This window comes from Staurois parvus, unplaced genomic scaffold (genome assembly GCF_062004578.1).
Source record: "Staurois parvus isolate SC_StPar_1 unplaced genomic scaffold, SC_StPar_1.0 ptg000114l, whole genome shotgun sequence".
Classification (NCBI taxonomy): domain Eukaryota; kingdom Metazoa; phylum Chordata; class Amphibia; order Anura; family Ranidae; genus Staurois; species Staurois parvus.
The window spans coordinates 208,928-231,433 of record NW_028317910.1 but is presented as its reverse complement, the minus strand read 5'-3'; the positions used below and the strand labels follow the sequence as shown (position 1 = coordinate 231,433).

At 41.3% G+C, this 22,506-nt stretch overlaps 1 protein-coding gene across 1 annotated transcript in view; it reads right to left on the bottom strand.

The window, feature by feature from the left end:
* Nucleotides 1-3,395: 3,395 nt before the first annotated feature.
* SSPN (sarcospan) overlaps nucleotides 3,396-22,506 on the bottom strand; it is a 47,617-nt gene continuing 28,506 nt past the window's right edge. Inside the window, exons 2-3 of the mRNA XM_089671683.1 lie at nucleotides 14,736-14,822; nucleotides 3,396-4,634 (exon numbers count right to left, since the gene is read on the bottom strand). Coding sequence (XP_089527809.1) covers nucleotides 4,269-4,634; nucleotides 14,736-14,822 — 453 coding nt within the window. The 3' untranslated portion in view covers nucleotides 3,396-4,268. The remainder of the gene's footprint in view (nucleotides 4,635-14,735; nucleotides 14,823-22,506) is intronic.

Below are 22,506 nucleotides of genomic sequence, written 5' to 3'. Positions count from 1 at the left end.
AGTGGAACTAAACCCTCCTATTCAGCTGCATTTTAGCCTCTGTTTAAGCTGCAGTTGCCATGGTGCGGCACATGTGATCAGTTATGACACCAGCCATTTGAATTCTTGGCAGTTCAGTTGACAACACAAGCAACTATAACAGCTATTATTCCCAACATGCCTTGAATGCAAGTGTTTTAGGAAACGGTTAAATTGACGAATTGAATTCTTCTTTACAAAGCTTGCAGGAAGCACAGTCTACCAGCTTCACTGTTGTGCAATGGTCTACCCACCTGCCTTTTGTCATAATTCTGGGAACCTCTTTGGTGATTTGTTTATAATGCAGGTAAGGAGCTCTCAAACACACCTCATGCAGCCTCATCTATATCCCTCTCCAATCAGATATAGGTATGAAGAATCGCCAGTATTTCTATTATTCTATCACCGGTTCTCTTTAAAGGGAGTTTTCTGGCACAACTAATGCAAAAAGAGTGTTATAGATGTCTGTGATCATTTTCATATATTCAGGCCATGGTATAGATAGTAGCACATTGATCTGGACTTCTGTAATCTTGGAGATGTTTCATAGATTGTAAGCTCTAACGAGCAGGGTCCTCTGTTTCCTCGTGTACCAAATTGTATTGTAACTGTAATGTCTACCTTCATTTTGTAAAGCGCTGAGCAAACTGTTGGTGTTATATAAATCCTGTATAATAATAATAATAGCTTATCCAAGCCACTTCTTCAGTTCTAGTGAGTGTCTGGAACATTCCCCAACAATGAAATCTACACAGGTAGCACTGACACCTTAAAGCAGAGCTTTAATTACTCATTTCCTGCTCCCTGTTAAGGATTAGCACCTTTGGGGAGCAGGTGCCTGATTTTGACAGGTACCCGCTCCCACTTCAGCTCTGACCCCCCTGCAGGTTTCTGGAACATGTGACAGGTCCCAAAAGACTGAGGAACCATTTACAATGTGCAGCACCATTCTCGCATGCAGTGTGGGTAGCAGGCTGTGAAGCCGCAAGCTGTCACAGCAGGGTGCCCACACTTAAGATGCCAGTGTCGGGAACAGAGGACAGCCGGTGAACCCGGTTGGGGTGACGACAGGTGAGTGGCTGCTTTTTTAAAGTTAGCAGCTACAGTTTTTGTAGTTGCTGACTTTTTATTTTTTACAGGAGACTGGAGCTCTGCTTTAAGTCAATCACCATGGAATGTGTCAAGGCAGATCTTGATTGTGTAAGAACTGGATGGGAGTTGTGAAAGTTGTGGAACCACCCTGTTCTAGTTACATAATCCCATCATTGGTGTCAGGAAGTTAACATAGGTAGTAATTCTTCAACTCATATGGCTGAAGATGTGAATTGTTGTAAAGTCAATCAAATCAAAATTTTTGCTTGACCTTGTGGATATTTTAACGAAAGTCCAGTCTGGATAGTAAAAAGCTTTTAAAGTACACCTGCATTCTTTGTTATTAGACTCTGCGTTTGTTATTACCATCTCAGTTCTATGTCTATCTGTCCTAATAACCAGCAGTTTGTGTTCCAGTGGGTGGTGGGAGTCAAAACAAAGATACTGGTCTGTGCAGGTATGTTTCCTGTAGACTTCAATGTCAAAGTCACCCTTTTATTGACATGCAACACACAGTTCAAAAAAGGTAAGTTGCCCTTGTTGTTTTTGTATACTGTGTTTATGTGTTCTCTAAAAGTGTGTATTTCCCATGCTCTAATCTTGACTAGCACATCATCCACAGACCTGCTCCAATGACTTGTGTAGGGATCTGCTGTCCTCAACTGTCTGTATTTGTAGGTGGCTGTACTGTGAATTCTTTGTAAACATCACTTCTTGACTCTGTGGGGCTGTGTTAAAAACCCCAGAAGAAGGGAATGTGGAGACAGAGAGAAAAACTGAGCCACATGACCTTAAACATACAGGAGCCATTGCTCATGTTGTATTTCACCCAGACCGGAAGCAGAGACTATTATGCATGTTCTAATAGTTTAACTGCAGCTGCCCATAGCTTCTTCACTGTGTATGAGAATCTTTGTGAAAGACAGAGTATCTCTGTCCTATTGTTATTATCTCACATGCACAATGTCAGATAACTAGGTCTGTGCTTCTGTATGTTTATAGCGGTCAGCTTCCAGTATATTAGTAGGTGAACCTGTTTATTGCAATAGAGTTTTTATGCAGCTCCTGTTATGTTAATTAACCCTGTCCCTTCTGGTCTGGGATTCTATAGATAGTTTTACCTCAGGGCTCAATACCCAGCATAGGCTAGAGCCGGCTTAGGTATTTGACAGTCACTTCTGATTGTTAGAGGTTCAGTTGCATGTCAGATTATAAACTGCTAGGGACTAAGCACACAGTAGATAGGCGGACTCTGAGTTCCAGTACTAAAACAGGATTTCTGTGTGTAAGAAGCTACATTCCAGGCTGATTGTACAAAGGCTATACAGTCTCCCCATCACCACAGTTCTTGTCTTCAGGTCTCTGAGATTTACACCTATGCAGACCTCCTGGCACCAACGATGGGAATTTGTTACTAGAATAGGGTGCTTCCACATCTTTTACCTCTACAATCCTGTTCTTGGACAATCAACATCTGCCTTGACACATTCCATAGTGATTGTATTAAGGTATCTGTGTTACCTGGGTGGACATAAATGCTGGAGTACGTTCTTGACACATATTACAGCTGAAGAAGTAGATTGGATAAGCTATAAAACATCTTCTACATTATAGAACAGGTCAGGCTGAATGTGACTAAGTACCGCTAGCTAATGTTATATAAGATTGCCATCAACATACAACATAACTGTTGTCTCCTATCAGAGGCCTGCCAGGAGTGAGTCACAATTGATTGGCGTTAATTGCGGCCTTCGTTTATCTCTGGACCCTTCACCCGTGAATGACATACTCTCAGGTCGAATTTCACGTGATTGGGATCTTGATTGGATGCCTGAAGATATTCACCAATCACGTGAGGATTAACCCTTATACCTTTGCAATTGTGGATGAATAAACATGAGGATTTCTATAATCTCATATCTGTAGTATTACACCATGGTGAATTTTGGTCGAGTTATTTACATTTTTTCCAAAAACCCTTTTTGTCTGTTTTTAAAGTATACCTCTAGCATAAAGCTTTTTAGTTTTGTAAGGAGTTTGGAATGGTTCAAACTCTTTTCAGGTTTATTCATCTTTTCTATTTGTCCTGCTTGCTATTGTCCAGAGTGGGCACAACACCAATAAAAAATGGTAGAGTGGAGAAATGCTAGAATCTCTGTCAGCATTTTATTGCTGTCTGTTCTCACTTTGGAGAATCTTGTCTCAATGGCAAAATGCCATCCAAAACTAAAAACTAAAAAAAAATGGCTGTAGATGGGTGTCAATAAAAAAAAAACAGGTATCACTTATTTGAAAAATCACATGTTTATTACGGTAACTTTCAGCAATTTTTCGCCCAACAAACCTTTTGGTTAAGGCACCCAGCAGGCTGACCTAACCCTGTTGATATCCCATGCGTACAATTCAGAGCATAGATATGGCTTCAATATTCACACTAAGGTTCCCATGAGTATAAAGTAAATAAAAACACATTGTTTTGCTTCAAATAAACATATTTCTTCTCAGTTTTAAATTTCACCACACAAGGTTACCACACTGAAAAAAAAACTATTTTATGGCCTCTTTTTAATAAAATGGAATGCAAGTTCCATTTTTATTAACCAGGCCGGTAAATTAGCAACTTGAAGGCAACCTTACATTCAGACCCCCTCACAAATCTTTTTATCCACAGCCTTATTCATCTGAAATCTCTCCCATTTTTCAACACCCTGTCCTTTCAGGAAGTCCAAAAGGTGCATCTTCCCCAGAAAATGAGAGCTTGGTTTGGAGATGTGTAAACACCAAAGCCCCTGATCTATGTTACATTCAAGAGGTTTCTATCAGAAATGAGCGTAGGATTTATTTTTGCAGTTTTAGTGGTTGTCCATGGCAAAATAAGGCATAGGTGGTCACCAAGAAACAGATGCTGCCCTTCCTGCAGAGACAGAGCTGAAACTCCGGCCAAAAAGCTAAAGGGAGGTTACAAATGTCAGTTACTTGATGGTCACAGAAAATGGAGGAATCTTCTTCAAATATTACGTTTGGATGGGTCCTCTCTTCTTTAATGGGACTCCAGTCTATTTGCCTGCTGTAATCTCATTTCTTGTGTAAATCTGCCATAATCTCATTTCTTGCAGGAAGGTGGGTTTATAGAATTCTTAGATCCTGTGTGCAAGATGCTATACTTTTTGTTGTCGGGCCTCATTGGTGGCTGACCCTTGAAACCAGGTGCCCGCATAGAACACCTGGTAACGATCATTCCACATGACAAAGCAAGCAGCAAGGCAGACCAGGGACAGCAGTAAGTTCAGTGTGATTTGCAGAAGGACGAAGAGCTTGATAGTGGTGGTGACCATGTCACAGTCGGCCACAGTCTGGTAAAGAAAAGTGCGGCTTAGTGGGTCGGAAGGGTCCAATGTGCACTGGCAGGAGTCATCTGCCATCTTGCAGGAATATTTTGTGATGTGGGTATAATGGTGAGCTGCGAAGGCCAAAGCTAGGACACAGATGATAATGCCGAGGGCGCTCAGCAGGAAATACAGGAGCTGGAACAGAAAAAAAAAGACAATAATTTTCTAAAAAAAAAAAGAAGATATATAAAAAGTGGAGCAGAGAAAACTGAACTTTTGATTGTTATCATCAAGAAGGTTCCTTATTTTTACTCAGCAGATGGAAGGGAATCTGCCACCTGAATAATAAACTCCCTCCCTGCCATCTGGGGCAGCCACATCACTAAAAATCATCAAGAGCATGAACCAAAGAGTGTCTGCTGATGTGAGGGTTTCCCTTAAAGTAAAAGCTCTGATTGGTTGCTGTGAGGAATAGCTCTATTTTACTTTTGATATATCATACAGTTAGGCTCCATGCACACGGGGCATTTTAATAACGCTGGTAACGTTAGCTGTGTAAAGTCACGTTAAATACGTGAGTTTTTCAGCGGTGTTCAGCCTCTTTGCATTAGCATTTTGCCATGTTTTTTTCGCAGTTTTCATTTTTTTTAACCCCCCAAATATTTTTTGCTCAAAAAGTCCAAAAACGCCAGTTTGCAGCGTTTTACTGAGTTTTGCTGCGTTTTTCAGCATTACAGTATTTTTACAGCTGTAAAAATGTTCAGTGTGCATGAGGACTTAGAGAGTGGGTAAGAGGAGGGAAAGAGGGAGAGAGATGGGATGGAAAAACAGAAAATTAGGCCCCTTGTGCACAGGACGTTTTGTTAACTTTCCTAGAAGCCTCATCCTGGCAGCAGCTTTTTGGCAGAAAAAATGCCTGACGTGTGTTTATTCAGGATTGACATGAATTAACGCTCAAGCACAAAACGCGCCTTAGGCGCATTTACAGCCATGCCCAGGCTGTGTGCAGTTCAGGGATGGGAAAATGAGCTGTGCCCCTGTCTTCTGCCCAACCAGCAGTGACCCCTTTCCTCTGCCCTGCTGACCTCCCATCCTCTGCCCTGCTGACATTTTTTACTGCACCTCCACATAGAACAGGCTAGTTCTGGCACTGTGCATGAGGCCTGAGGAGAGAAAGACAGAGTGTTAGGGGAGAAATAGATAGATAGAAGAAAGAAAGTGAGTAAATAGAAAGGAAGGATAGTTTATTATTAATATATAATATATGATTTAGGAGTGAAGTATAATGTATTTTGTTATATATGGATTATGTTAGCACAAAACATTTTTGTTGCAATTTTGGAACATTAGGATTATTACAGAGAGAGATATCATAATACCCCTGTACAAATCATTAGTTATACCTCATCTGAAATATGCAGTTCAGTTTTGGGCACCAATTCACAAAAAGAACATTGGGGAACTGGAGAAAGTACAGAGAAGGGCAACCAAACTGATAAGAGGCATGGAGGAGCTCAGCTATGAGGAAAGATTAGAAGAACTGAATTTATTCTCTCTTGAGAAGAGGAGATTAAGGGGGGATATGATCAACATGTATGAATACATCAGTGGTTCATATAGTGAACTCGGTGTAGAGCTATTCACCCTGAGGTCATCACAGAGGACAAGGGGGCACTCTTTACGTCTGGAGGAAAAGAAATGTAATCTCCAAACACGGAAAGGTTTCTTCACAGTGAGAGCTGTGAAAATGTGGAATAGACTCCCTCAAGAGTTGGTTCTGGCCAGCTCAGTGGATTGCTTCTAATATAACTGGATACTAACATTTATAGGTAATGTTGATCCAGGGAATATCTGATTGCCTCTCGGGGGATCAGGAAGGAATTTTTTTCCCTGCAGGAGCAAATTGGATCATGCTTTGCTGGGTTTTTTTGCCTTCCTCTGGATCAACTGTGGGTATAGGATTATAACTTTTTTTTTCTCTTTTTTATGGTTGAACTGGATGGACTTTTATCTTTTTTCAGCCAGACTAACTATGTAATTATGTAACATGTGCAATACATCTAATAGTGCAGGATACTGCACTATTAGATATGTGTAGGCTGCTTTTGTTACTTCCTTGTGAATATGACTAAATAATAGTCAATGACCTAGAACGAGTATACATGTATTCAAATTTTGGATCAGTGACACAGAGAATATTGGACCGGATTATTTTCAGAAGCAGATCAGCAATAGAAGCCCTCCTGATTTTTTCAGTACTTATTTCAAAATGTAATTCACATTTGCAGAGCTATTGTAGTTACCATGTTTGTAAGCTCCGCTTTACTGCCTTCTGTTGCTATAGTTGCGGAGGTCCCTTTTTAAGGGCCCTCATCTTCTTTTAGGTCCTTGATGAATTGTATCATTCTTAAACAGCTTGCATGACCTTATTAGAGTTATGTATTCAGTTCTGAACAAAGATAGTAATTGGTCCCTGTATATGACTAGTGTGTGGGCCCCCACTTCCATCAGAAGCATTTGGCAAAGCATATGAACTCCTACTTTATATAAAAACTACCATTTGCCTTAAGAGGATCAAAACTGACATATATATATGATGAAGTCTGTCACTAGCATTAAAGTGTATGCCAGTCAAAACTTTTTTTTAAAGTTCTAGAGTAGAGAAAGGTTTAAACCTCTATTGGTTTATATTATGATTCCTTTGTCCAGTTGGGGCATTTCTCTTCATTTATTGACTTATTTACACAGGAAATGGGAGGAAATCTCCCAAAAGTGAAAAAAATTCCTAATTTGGAGAGTTGGCATTCTAACATTTGTTTGAATTGGAGGATGTTCTGATGACAAATCAAAATGTATGGTCACCAGGACATATAGAGGGATGAATTTCCACAGCTGGAACATGGACAGCAATAAAAACAAAGGTGTTGAAGGGAAACCTTGCCCCATGTCTCTTCTTCTTTCTATAACTGCTAACTAGCCATCTTTTACACCTTCTTTCAACCCCTGTCCCCAACTGCATTGGCCCTACACACCCTCTCCTTTTTTGCTATCCCATTACCCTCTCCCTTCTGATAGCCAGATGACACTTCATGGAGGGGAAGCACACCTAGCTTAGCATTATCTATCTATCTATCTATCTATCTATCTATCTATCTATCTATCTATCTATCTATCTATCTATCTATCTAAATTTCTGATGTGCAAGACTAAAAGGTATAAGGATGAAACATAATCACCTGGCCAGGGGCGGACTGACAACTCATGGGGCCCCCGGGCAATAGGGGACCATGGGGCCCCTGTGTCCTAGCCCAAACTCAAAAAAGCCTATGAAAAAAGTACCAGGGGCATCTCATGGGGCCCCCTACTGACCCCGGGCCCTCGGGCAGTGCCCGAGTTTCCAAATGGTCAGTCTGCCCCTGCACCTGGCTTTCTGCAGGTACTTTTTTTGAATATAGATGTGAAACCACATGTCATTATGGTCAGACTATTACTTGGCATACCGATTTAAATTTCATGCCACTGAACTAATTTTATGTACTTACCTGAAGTCTTAAATAAATAAATGATTTATAAATAAAACTGACAAAGGGTCATGCACTTTAATACAGCATTTTTTGGTTTTCTGAGTCCCCTTGTAACATAGCTTTATTACCAGAAGACCCTGCCAGTAGATCCATTATGTTTCACTTCTTTCAAAAGAGTGACAACGATGTTCATTCTGCAGTGAAATCACACTGCAGTATTGCCCCCTTTGTTAAAGCGGAGTTCCACTTGAAAAAACAAAAAAAAAAGTCAACAGCTACAAAGACTGTAGCTGTTGACATTTAAAATACAGACACTTACCTGTCCCTCAGTCCAGCAGTGTCTTCATCACCGCTGGTTTCACCGGCCGTCTTCTCTCCCTGGCGCCGGCATTGTCAGTGTAGGCACCCGGCTGTTACAGCTTGCAGCTTCACAGTGCCTACTGTGCATGCGCAAGAAGCGCTGCGCTTTGTGAATGGCCCTGTAATCTTCTGGGACAGAAGACAACGGGGAGGGAGGGGGGAAGGATAACTTCTGCTTCTGATCGGTGATCGCAGCAAAAGTGGGAGTGGGTACCTGACAAATTTGGGTACCCACTTCCCCTTGCTCCCCAATGGTGCCAATCCTTAATTGGGAGCAGGGGACAAAGGCTTAAAGCGGAACATCCCCTTTTGGGTGGAGCTCCGCTTTAAGTTACACAGGTAGAATTTATTTCAACATTTTTCATTGTAAGAACGTATTTTCAAATCAGCGTTCGGTTGAGAAAATTTGAAGGAGCACATTGGAACATTTTCCTTGAATGTACAAATTTCTAGCAGTATGTGGTTTTTGGTCAGTAAAGCCCATTAATTCCAAAATCTAAAGTTAAAAGTAAATTAAATTAATTACTTTCAAACAACATTTAAATGCATCAAAAATTTTCACACAAATGTTCGTACAAATTTGTATTTGAAATTCTACTAGTGTATACCCAACTTAAGTCTTGGATGGACATGTAGCTTGTAACAGACAAATAATGCCCAATTCAAGCTAATACTTTTTAGGTGGTTCCAACAACAATTTTTTCTTTCTTTTGGAAACAGGTTTAAACCAAATGAATAAAAGCCGACTATTGTAAGCACGCTTGGCTGGGATATATTGTTTGGCTTTAATCAAAGTTCAAGTAATTAACAGGCCCCTCAGTAATGGCACAGACTGCACAATACAATAGAAAATTGATGATGTTCTTATGTTCTGCATTACGTAGGAAGTCATTAAGTCATAATGTGGTCAATTCACAAAAGGTTATCACATGCGATATGAAGGTCACGTGATTCCTTTTCTGGAAATATCGAATGAGATAACAAAAGATTCAATTCATCAAAGTAAAATATCAAATGTGAGGTAAATACCGTACATTTGTTAAAATAGTGAGATAAATACAACATAATGAGATAAATACAGATACATTGTTAAAGTCAATTAATAAAAAAACACACACGTGTATTTTAGAAATGTACAAAATAACAATTACAGGAACTCTGCACTGGCTAGAAAGTGAAAAGTATGCAATGGGGTTGATTTACTAATACTAGAGACTGCAACATCTGGTACAGCTCTGCAGAGAAACCAATCAGCTTCCAGGTTTTATTGTCAAAGATTAATAGAACAAGCAGAAGTTAGAAGCTGATTGGCTACCATGCACAGCTGCACCAGATTTTGCACTCTCCAGTTTTAGTAAATCAACCGTAGTGTATCAGTGTGAAAATGTTCTCCTCTGAGCTCAGGAATGAAAATAAATTGTAACATTGTATCAGAGGGAGATCATTTTGTGAATTAAAGCACAAAAACTAGAATGTTTTCCTAGTTTCACAATATTGCAGTGTACCTAACACTGCAAAATTCCAAATAACAATATTGTTTTAGGACATGAAACATGTATAAATCACATTTTGGCCTGAAAATTGCTTCTTGGATAAGGTTTTATTACAAAGGTGACATTTTTTGGTCAGCTGGTTTACTTACAAATCATTTCACTTTAGTGGCCCTGAGGGGATATTTTAATACCGCTTGGTAGATTAAAGATTTATTTAATGACATAATAAAAGAACACCATAAAATGAATTTAACTGACAGGATTTTTTTTTTTGTAAATACAAACCTGTCGCAAGTGAAATAGCTACGTGTTCCCTGTCTTGTCATCCTGATCCTTTAGCATCTTTGCTAGCTTGCTTACTACCTAATACCTTGTCTATGCTCATGTAACCACTGCTCACCAACTAAATGGGTCAATAGGCATAAAGCATTTTGGGAGCTCCCTTTCATCTTTAGGTCCAAATAAAGGTGCACCCATAAAGCTGACAATCTGATTTTACAATGTCCTTGAGAATTGCCAATGCTTATTAAAGTGGTTCTTCACTCAGGTTTGAAAAAAAAATTAAAAGTCAGAAGCTACAAATACTTACCTGTCCTGGGATCCAGCGCCATACTCACCCTGGCTGGTTCATTGCCAATCTTCGCATCCCCGGCACCGACATGTTTAGTGTTGGAAGCCGGCTATGACTCCTTGCGACCTGTGCTGTGTAGTGGCCCCACAGCCCCTTGGGATATGTGATGTGTCCTAGAAGGTTACCGGTGGGGAGGAAGGGGGGGGGCCTCTGGTGAAATCGCCTAGCAGTAGGAGCGGATACCTGAGAATACTAGGTACGCTCCCCCCAAAACAAGTTCTAATAAAAGAAAAGGAGGAGGACATAAAATGGAAATTCCCCTTTGGGGTGAAGTTCCTCTTTAGGTATTAAAGCCTATCTGATGGGAGACAAATTAAAGGGTAGTTTCCTGCTATTGACAGATGTCTGTGGGCCAAATGAAGTGTACTGTTCAAAGTGTGTATGGTGCCTCATTGACTGGTGGGGATGATGAAAGGTGGGCATTCTGAAAGGATGAGGTTTGCTGTGACACAAGGAACAATTTCCATTGCATTCAGTCACATGACAAATCCAAGAACTGCAATGAAAGCTGGTTTTTAGAAGGCTTCCCTCTGCCATACGCTGTGATTGCAGATCCGAAAAGGGAGCAGGTAGCTATATAACAACCCAGCAAGTGTCACTGACTGTGGGTCCTGCTCTAATTGATGTCTGGTTGGTGAAGTATCTCCACTTTGGGCCACCAATTCTGCATTTTTTATTAGTACTGACTGGGTGGGTAAATACCCCCCTGCTCTCAAGCCCAGTCTTCCTCTAAGTGTAAGTGTGGGAGGGGGTTTCTGAAGACTGAAGGGTTGGATACATTACCAGAAAGAGGATTTGCTAATCACTATAAAAGAAAAAACAATATACTCACTTAGCTCAATAAACTGGAATGGGAGCACAAAAACGTAATAGTATGATCATAAATGGAGCTTTATGATATTGTTCTCCCTGGGAAGGGCTTGCAAGTGCCTTCTAGATACAAAGAGCATGGACTGTCAACAATAACTCAATAATAAAACTGTGATATAAACTAAGCAGAAAGAGAGAAAGAAAAATCAGTATGTACAGTGTTCTAGCCTGCCTTGTGTTACCAGCAGACAAGTAAATGTTTGGTGTAAGACCCATGCAATTTTGTAGCAGTGATTTGCAGCAGCTATAGCAGGGGTATTCAATTCAAATTCAAGGAGGTCCGATCACTAAAATTTTCTTCTGGCCGAGGTCTGAATAGGGTGTGCCCATCAGTGTGCGCCCTTACATTAGGTGCCGCCATCAGAGTGCAACTTTACATAATGTATTCACATCAGGTGTGCCCATCAGAGTGATCCTTTACATCAGTTGTCCCCATCAAAGTGCCCCTTTACATCAGGTATCCCCATCACATTGCCACCTTACATCAGGTATTCCCGTCAGAGTTCCCCCCTTACACTCAAAGTACATCTTTCTATCATATCTCCCCATCAGAGTGCCCCTTTAGATCATATTCCCCATCAGAGTGCCCCTTTCCATCACATGTGCCCATCAAAGTGGCCCTTTCCATAGTATGTGCCCATTTGTGCCCCCTTAATATAAATGCGCCCATCAAAGTGCTCCTTAATATAAATGTGCCCATCAGAGTGTCCCTTGACATAAAATGTATCCATCAGAGTGCCCCTTAATATAAATGTGCCCATCAGAGTGCCCCTTAACATAAAATGTATCCATCAGAGTGCCCCTTGATATAAATGTGCCCATCAGAGTGCCCCTTAACATGACATGTGCCCATCAGCATGCCCCTTAATATAAATGTGCCCATCAGAGTGTCCCTTAATATAAATGTGCCCATCAGAGTTCCCCTTAACATAAAATAAAGGGCATGCTGATGGGCAAATTTCTATTAAAGGGAATGCTGATGGGCACATTTTATGTTAAGAGGCACTCTGATGAGCACATTTATATTAAGGGGCACTCTGCTGCATACATTTTATGTTAAGGGGCACTCTGATGGGCACATTCTATGTTTTTCCCCTTAACATTCATTGTGCCCATCAGAGTGCCCCTCTAAGACCACACCCTACCTTGAGGGCAGACAGGAGCTGTGCCGGGATCCTTGCTGGACACTTTTGTAAAGGGAGAGAGTGGGAGCCGGAGAGACAGTGAGCTGAAAGGGGCAGGGTGCACATGTGATGTCATGTTGCCGTTACTACCGCCCTGCTCAGTGGCGGATCTGTCATTGCGAGCTGGCAGTCCGGGCAGCAGCGCTGTTGGGGCCCTTCTCGGTCCGTGGTCTTCCATTTAGTGACCGCTGAGCTATAGGTTCACACTGCATTGGGGTTTTGATGCCAAGAAAAATGAATTGCAGTCAGAGGAAGGTCTGTATAATTTGGAGTATGGTGCTTTATATAACCCCCAGTGCACAACTGCATACAGCCACTTCTTCTACTGCACCTCAGTGGGTGGCTGTATGCAGTGGCAGCAGGTCCTGATGAACTCCAGGCTGATCCAAAAGTCACAAAACGAATGAAGTTCTGTAATCATGAATACATCATTAAATTTATTTTTTTTAAATGCAAGCAGTACCTGAATGTGCCCTGGTATTAGCTGTTTGCTGGCCCTGTACAGCAGAGCTAAGACTGGGAGAGGGAGACAAGCAACATAAGGAACCAGTTATGCTGCAGCGCAAGGAGCAAGCTGATTGGAGGAAAGAGTTACAGAGAGATGAACTCACCCATCATCTGCTTTTCCTTTCACTGTCCAGTCATAAGCGAGGGGAGGCACACAATCTGTAAGGCTCATGCACACTAGATATTTTTAACACTGATGTTAGGGATGTCTGGCTTTTTTGTTCCTTCCTCTAAACGAACCTGCATGTTAGCCAATGAGTCCATGACCACATAGGCATGTAGAGGAGTTTAGAAGCAGGGGCATTTAGAAGCAGAAAAAAGAACCTGACTGCCAGCGTATTAAGGAGCAGCAGTGTTTTAGCAGAAAAAACACTTGCTGTGTGTAAATATGTGTAAACGCGCGTTAACGCCAGGTGAGTTTAGTGCTTCAGTGTTAATTCATTTCAGTGGCCAGAATAAATTATTATCCCGGCCACTGAAATGAATTAACGCCCACTCGCTTGATGCTCCCAAATGCATTATTTTATGCCAAAACACCGCTGCCAGGAGAAAAGGCATCTAGGAGAGCTGAGCAAACACCCCGTGTGCATGTTGCTAAAATGCATCAGAGAAAATCATATCTTCTTCCCTGTCAAACAGGACTGTGCTATGTGGCAGAGCTGCGTACATTTTAGGAGTGAATGGATAAAAATAGAGATCCTTTGGCAGGCACAACAGTTCCCTTGTACATATACATCGGTCCATTTAGCTGTTTGCCTGGTGTTCCTCCTAAGATCCCGCAGTTTGTAATAATAGGATCAATGCATTCTGGAAAAGCTAAACTCCACCCCAAGCTGACGGCTGCTGTGTCTTTATTAAAGATCAGTAAATGTATTTTCAATGCAGCAAGTGTAAGTATCTGAATTTGGCAGCACCCGGACTGGAAAAGGAGGGGGGCAGTACTTGAGGTCAATTTAGTGTTCTACATTCGTATGTGTTGACAAGTAATATTCTGACAGGAGAAAGCAGAGAGATGACCTTATCAGTCTGTTGCTGTTTCTTCACTGACCAATCACAGGCTGGGGGTGGGCAGCTGATCAAGCTGTGTTGCTTAAAGCGGAGTTCCACCCAAAAGGCGAAGTTCCACTTTAAGGTCTTGTCCACTGCTCCCCGTTAGGGATTGGCACCTTTGGGGAGCGGGTACCTGATTTTGACATTAACTGCTCCCAGTTCCACTGCGAATCGCCAGAAGCTCTCTCCCCCCCCACAGTCTTCTTGTGCACTTGACAGGTCCCAGAGGACTGCAGGACCATTCACAATGCACAGCAGGCACCCGGCTGTGAAGCCACATGCTGTCACAGCCGGGTGCCCACACTCAGGATGCTGGCGCCGAGGACACAGGAAATCCTGTGAACCCAGCTGCAGTGAGGAAAACGCTGGATCCTAGGACAGGTGAGTAGCTTTTTTTGGAGCTTCTGACTTTTATTTTTTTTAACCAGTGACTGGAGTTCCGCTTTAACTGCAGGTCACTAGATTGGTTTTGCTGTATAGCAGGGCTTCTCAAATCTCAGGACTGGATGGACAAAAACACAGTTGATTTGCCAAGTAAAACAACTCCCATATACTGCATGTATTTTGATGGTGTAGCTGTTTACCTGGAGCTTATCTTTATCATACTCAGCAAACCTTTAACATGCATAAATCATATCAATATTTTTTTATTACAGGATCATTTGTACTCTTCTTACCTTTAAGGCAAACTGCCCGGATGTCTTCTCATCCGGCTGATAGGGGAGGCAGAGCAATATCAAGCCTAAAATGGCCACCACACTGACCTGAAAGGAAAAAGGATTCACTTAAAGGAATACTCCACTCCTCTAAATAATGAAACCATGCCTTCCAAAAAACAACAAGAATAAAGAATTCCTTCAGAAAACACTTTCTTGTTTACAGTCATTATTCTAAAACAAGCCACAAAAGTCACAATTTGTGCAAATTCTGTATGTCTCCTTTATATTAACCATATATATCTGGTTATATATAAAATTAACTGTTTAGGAAGGCCTTCGTGCTGCACAGAAGTTAGAAAACCTAAAGGAGATTTTACAGAAATCGTGCAATGTGTGTGTGTGGTTAGGTCATTAGTGGTTAGTGTTCCCCTTCCCTCCTCTGCTGCCTGACAAAAGGTTAACAAATCAGACACTCCTAGAAGAGAGGGCTATGGTGTGCAAGGAGGGAGAGGGACATCCTAGGGTATTGACACTTCCTGAAGAAGTCAAATTTTTCTCGTAAGTTCAGAAAAAAAAGTGAATAAAAATCATTTATGGAAAGGAAAAAAAGCTGCAAGTAATCATTTAAAAGGTGCCAAATGCAAACTACAATAAAGTCTGTGACCACATTTCCAGCACATAAACCAAAAAGAAATGTCCACTTCGAGTGTCCAGAACAATTGTGCAACTTCATATCCAGAACAACCGTGAAAGCCACCACCGAGGATCCCCAAAGGTGTATGCTCATCTCTCAAATGGACCCTAATATATTAGGGCAACTGGAGCTTTATATAACCGAAAATCTGGATCAAGGCGGATGCCTGTGTGTTTGATCAATGGATTTGATAATAGACATCACACAGCCCTCAGCTCAAACTTTGCTCAAAGAAGAGAAAAAAGCCTCATAGTGTAAACCGCATTAAAGATTTATTGATTTAAAACATATACACACTCACAGTTACATGCTTCAGTAGCAGGCACATCAAGTGCCAAGCTGCCACCTCCCCTCAGGTTCTGGTTTCATATAAAGCCTAGCTGCACTGAGAGGAAAGCAATGCAAGCAGACAACACATAGAATTCCACGCTGTATATTCTTAGACAGTGAAGATCCGTCCTACGCGTTTCACCATAGTGACATCATCAGGGGACAGCCAAACACTAACTAGGAGAGAATTTTTCATTTGGAAGGCCTCATCTCCACCTCCGGCTGTACCCGATGACTACTACAGCGCGGCCTAAGGATTTCTTGTAGCGCAAATTAATTTACATAATAGAAGCATTTAAAATACTTGTTTCTTCTATGCTTTCACCTGTAGTGCATATGTGGAATCCTTAGTTAGGGGTTGGCTATGATAATAACCTGTGATCAGAGCTGCAGATCTGATTTTTGAGTTTCTATGGGCCTATGATGGATACCCATATAGGAATGTGTGGTGGATATCTCAAAGGTCTGTTTGGTATATCTATCCTTTATCATTAATATCTTCTACAGTACATGCCTTTTTCTGCGATAGCTTCCTGAAGTGTTTAAATGCTTCTCTGTGAACATAGAAAAAAAAAAAAAAGTAAATCTTCTACCTAACTTGAACTTTGTGCTGTGCAATTCTACCTTTGTGACAAGTGTCCTTTAAGGCAAACCTCGACGGTGTGTTTACAGTTCACACGTCCGGGATCCTGGATATTCCTGGTTAAAATACAACCTTGCCCTATGTACAAAGAACACACATTTTTCTGACGATAATTCCTGAACCAAGATGACCTCTCTTGTGCTGACAGTCTGCTGACTCCCTTGTGACAAAATCAGAAACTCTACAAGACAATCACAACATCAAGAACAAACATGACTGAAAAGCAAAAATGGTAGGAAGGCAAATCATGTTGTTTCATTTACCTCTCAACATTGTAGAAAGAAAAAAAGTGGAACACTCTATACTCCACCCAAATACAACCAAACCCATACTATACGTGGTCAGAAAATTGAGACTGATAAAAACTGGCCATACACGAAGTGATCTGACCATTGCCCAATTAAAAACAAATAATTTGACAAACAACTCAGTAAACGATTTTTAGAAATCCAGATTACAATCCAGTTGATTTCTATTAAATTGATTGATGGGGTTCCTGTTTTTTGACTGATTCTGACGTGATCACATTTATTCTATCAGTCCATTAAATCTATTTCAAACTGTAAAAAATATGTAAAAAACTTTTTGCGCTGCTACTAGAAAAGATGGGACTATTGGCACAGCAGCACACACCTGGCTATACCACTAGCAAAAAACAACAAACAGAAAATTGATGTTGCGCTAATCACAATAATGCCACAGACATTCCAAACAAATAATGAACGGTGTAGGAATTACAACAGTTTGCATATGTGCCTCCCACTTGTTAAGGGACCAAAAGTAATGGGACAATTGGCTTCTCAGCTGTTCCATGGCCAGGTGTGTGTTATTCCCTCATTATCCCAATTACAACGAGCAGATAAAAGGTCCAGAGTTCATTTCAAGTGTGCTATTTGCATTTGGAATCTGTTGCTGTCAACTCTCAAGATGAGATCCAAAGAGCTGTCACTATCAGTGAAGCAAGCCATCATTAGGCTGAAAAAACAAAACAAACCCATCAGAGAGATAGCAAAAACATTAGGCGTGGCCAAAACAACTGTTTGGAACATTCTTAAAAAGAAGGAACGCATTGGTGAGCTCAGCAACACCAAAAGACCCGGAAGACCACGGAAAACAACTGTGGTGGATGACCAAAGAATTCTTTCCCTGGTGAAGAAAACACCCTTCACAACAGTTGGCCAGATCAAGAACACTCTCCAGGAGGTAGGTGTATGTGTGTCAAAGTCAGCAATCAAGAGAAGACTTCACCAGAGTGAATACAGAGGGTTCACCACAAGATGTAAACCATTGGTGAGCCTCAAAAACAGGAAGGCCAGATTAGAGTTTGCCAAACGACACCTAAAAAAGCCTTCACAGTTCTGGAACCACATCCTATGGACAGATGAGACCAAGATCAACTTGTACCAGAGTGATGGGAAGAGAAGAGTACGGAGAAGGAAAGGAACTGCTCATGATCCTAAGCATACCACCTCATCAGTGAAGCATGGTGGTGGTAGTGTCATGGCGTGGGCATGTATGGCTGGCAATGGAACTGGTTCTCTTGTATTTATTGATGATGTGACTGCTGACAAAAGCAGCAGGATGAATTGTGAAGTGTTTCGGGCAATATTATCTGCTCATATTCAGCCAAATGCTTCAGAACTCATTGGACGCCGCTTCACAGTGCAGATGGACAATGACCCAAAGCAGACTGCAAAAGCAACCAAAGAGTTTTTTAAGGGAAAGAAGTGGAATGTTATGCAATGGCCAAATCAATCACCTGACCTGAATCCGATTGAGCATGCATTTCACTTGCTGAAGACAAAACTGAAGGGAAAATGCCCCAAGAACAAGCAGGAACTGAAGACAGTTGCAGTAGAGGCCTGGCAGAGCATCAGCAGGGATGAAACCCAGCATCTGGTGATGTCTATGTGTTCCAGACTTCAGGCTGTAATTGACTGCAAAGGATTTGCAACCAAGTATTAAAAAGTGAAAGTTTGATTTATGATTATTATTCTGTCCCATTACTTTTGGTCCCTTAACAAGTGGGAGGCACATATGCAAACTGTTGTAATTCCTACACCGTTCACCTGATTTGGATGTAAATACACTCAAATTAAAGCTGACAGTCTGCAGTTAAAGCACATCTTGTTCGTTTCATTTCAAATCCATTGTGGTGGTGTATAGAGCCAAAAATGTTAGAATTGTGTCAATGTCCCAATATTTATGGACCTAACTGTATATGTGTAACTTTCTACTTATTTATTTTTCATTTGCACACTTCTGATAGTTCATATGATTTTATGATTGTCACTAGTTTCAATGGTTTTATTTATACATATATATTTATATAGTTTATAGATCTTTTGTGTTTACTTATACTATGTCAATTGCCCCTGTGACTCTTCCACCTGCATAGGGGAGTGTCCAGGACGGCCCATGTGACCTTTGGTTCAACTAGTAGTGAGCATATAAAAGAGGGAGCAGACATTTGGTCAGTTGGCTCTGAGGAAGAAGAAAGTCCTCGAAACGCGTCAACCTACTGGATGTCTACACTGCCCATTGCGGACGGTTACTCAGCGCGGTGTTGACCCAGCTGTTCTTTATGATGTGCCTTGACTATATTGTCGTTTGTGAGTACAACACCTACTTTATTTTTTATTAAACATTTTTATGGTAATGCACTAGGCCTGTGCGCCCTCTGTTTGTTCTTTCCTCATTCAGTATATTTGGATTCCCCCGGTCTGTTGAGGGCAGCAAGGTGTGCATGTTCCAGGACATTCTTAATGTGGTTGTAGCCTGCATCGAGTCCATCCCCAAGTGCAGGAGCATTTGTGTTTGTAGGGTTAACAGTGTCCTGGGGATCAGGACCATATTGGCAAGCAGGCAATAATCTTCCAATAATGTATAATCTTCCAATTGGGACTCCTGCTCTTGTGACAACAGTCATAGAAGGGACAACCTATTGCTTTAAAGAGATTTATTAATTCCCTTTGCGCGTTAAGACAGGAAATTAAGATGAAAAACAAAAGCAAACAACCTGATGGGACTTTAAAGTGGTTATAAAGGCTCAGTGTTTTTTACCTTCATGCATTCTATGCATGAAGGTAAAAATATTCTGTGTGCAGCAGAGGGGTGGACTGACTATTTGGAAACTCAGGCACTGCCCGAGGGCCCGGGGTCAGTAGGGGGCCCCATGAGATGCTCCTGGTACCTTTTTCATAGGCTTTTTTGAGTTTGGGCAAGGACACGGGCCCCATGATCCCCTATTGCCCGGGGGGCCCCATGAGTTGTCAGTCCGCCCCTGGTGCAGAATCACCCCCAGCCCCCCTAATACTCATCTAAGCCTTCTCTCAGTCCAATGATGTGCACTGGAGTCTTGGCCATCCTGGGACTTCCTCTCCTCATTGGTTGAGATAGAATCGGGAGCCATTGGCTCCCACTGCTGTCAATCACAGCCAGTGAGCCAATGAGAAGAGAGAGGGTGCAGGGCCATGACTCGAGGACACATGGAGCAGCGAGTGCCCCCACAGTAAGCAGCTTGCTATGGGGGCCCCAGGAGAGCCAGGAGAGTCTGCGGAGGACCCAAGAAGAGGAGGATCAAGGCTACTCTGTACAAAACAACTGCACAGAGCCGGTAAGTGTAGACATGATTGTTATTTTTTCTTAAAAAAAACAAGCTTTTAGAATCACTTTAAAGTGTTACTAAACCCAGGACCCTGCATACACTATATCTGGTCTCCCACAGTACACAGAACATGGAAGTGCAATTATTTTAGTAATTATAAACTGCTAAATACCTTTTCTCATCAGCAGTTAGAGCAGTCTTGTGACTTCTATCAGTGTCCAGCAGAGGACTGGTTAAAGCTTGTAGAAGGAGTTTTCATTTTGCTCTAGGAGGATACAGGGCCCCTGACCTCTGTCTGGACAGTGCTGGTTGGCCCTGTGCTGATCACATGCACTCTCCCAAGAAAAAAAAAACCCTCTCTAGCAATACACACCAAACTGAGCATGTGCAGAGTGACTCCACACAATATATCTTATTAGGAGACAAGAGGGGGACACTAGAAGAAAGGGAGGTTCAGAGAAGTCAGGATCAAACAGTGTTTATACACAATGCAGAGGATTAACCCCTTAGGTTCCACAGTGAGTATAACAAGCATGCTTTACTGTATATACAGACTGATTTTACTGTTGTGGGTTTAGTAACACTTTAACCATTTCCCTACTCTATCCATAGGTACAGAAACATTTTAGGCTTCAAATACACTGCAGAAAAGAGAAGATTTTACATTTAGGCAAGTTCTCTGCCAGCTAGAGTTGAATGAGAAGATTTTTTTTCACCTGCATTTCCCTTTAAGTATGTCCCTATGTGTCCTAGATAAAACACAAAACACAACAAATAGACTAATATTAGACTTTTTAGCACTCCAAATATACTTTTCTCCGGCTGTTATTTGCCGAAACATCAAAGCCATCACTGGCAGGTCTTGTGACAATCACACGGCTTTGAATCTGTTTCTTTCACTGTTCATTATGTTGTTGACATGAGGACTCGACAAAAGCTTCATCTATAAGAAGCGCCGTCTCCCGCACATGTCCTGAAAACGGCTCGTAAAAGCGATAAATGTGACTCGGAGCGAGAAAGACATTTTCCCGTCAATAAAGAATGATTTCACTTAAAACTCCCATCACCTCGCACACATTTTTTCCCCATCACACTCTCACTGCACACCCTGCACCTCTTTTTTTTTGGCGTACTTCTAGTGGAGCTGAATGCTAAAACATAAATACAATTCTGTAAAATAAATGTAAATATCTGTAAATCATTATAAAAGCCACATTTTGTTTTAAGTCACAGTCCTTCCTCATCCTCATGAACTTGCTATGGCTGCTTGGAAATTTCTGGAATTGTGATCAATGAAAGTCCACTTATGGTGTCTCCCTTTAACCATGTTTAGTCATGTGATCTAAAAGTATTTTGGGAGGCCACTGTCAGCATTTGGGAAGCAGATGGGCACACTGAAGGTGAGGTAAGAAGGCAAGAATTTCAAATGAAAATTCTTTTCTTAGGAAAAGAATGTTTTGAGAAAATTTGTTCATTTTTCTAATCATTAGTGGGTCAAATTGACGCTCATTTTCAACCGCAGTGACAAGAAAATTGACCAGGATGGAAAATTTTTCTCTAATGAACAAATTTCTAACAGTCTGCATGGTTTTTGATCAGTAAAGTCCGTTCTTTCCAAAATCAAATATTAAATGCAAATGAAATCTTGCAAACAGTTGAATGTCTGAGAATTTTTGTATGAATTTTCTTAAGACTTTTCCTAATAATTTATGCATGCACTTAACATGCACAAATATATTTGGTGCTAGATCTACTTTATAGATGATTGCTATTTCTTGGCTTCTTCTTAGCTAACCAACACCAAAAACAGCTTTATATCTCAATATTTCAACAAGCTGAGAGAGAGTCTCATTCTGCATAAAGACAGTGTTGACTTAGTTCCATGTCCTTTCCTGCTGCAAATATTTACAAAACAAATCCAATTTATGACCTGAACTTTACTTAAAATTGCTATCATTCAGTAGCTTGAGAATGACCTGATGTTGTCGGCAGTCTCATTCGATCACATTGATTTCCATTGATTTCCTTTTGCTGCATCCAAGGCAGGAACTGATGTGGATGGTTCCAGGGCCCTTTTATTTTTTATACCTATTGTGTGGCGAAAGACCCCAGTAACCAGCAGAGGGAGCACAGATATCTAAAGGGGCTGCAATGATAGTGATCTCTAGCAGTCTCATGTAACATGTTTCTAGTTTCCATCTCCAGCACCATGTGTCCAGTTGCCAACCACACTGATGTTGTCTCTACTCTCTCACCATCCTCTTGTAGTATGTTCATGGAATGTGATAATCTCCTGTGGTATATCCTCATACTCTGACCATCTTCTGTAGTATAGTATACTATATTATACTATACTATAGTATGTCCACAGTTTCTGACCATCTCCTGTAGTATATGCAGCTTTTCTGCCCATCTTTTGTACTACACCCTCAGTCTCTTACCATCTACTGCAATATGCCAAAACTTTCTGATCGTCTGTCCCCAGTCTATGGCCATCTCCTTTAGAATGTCCCCA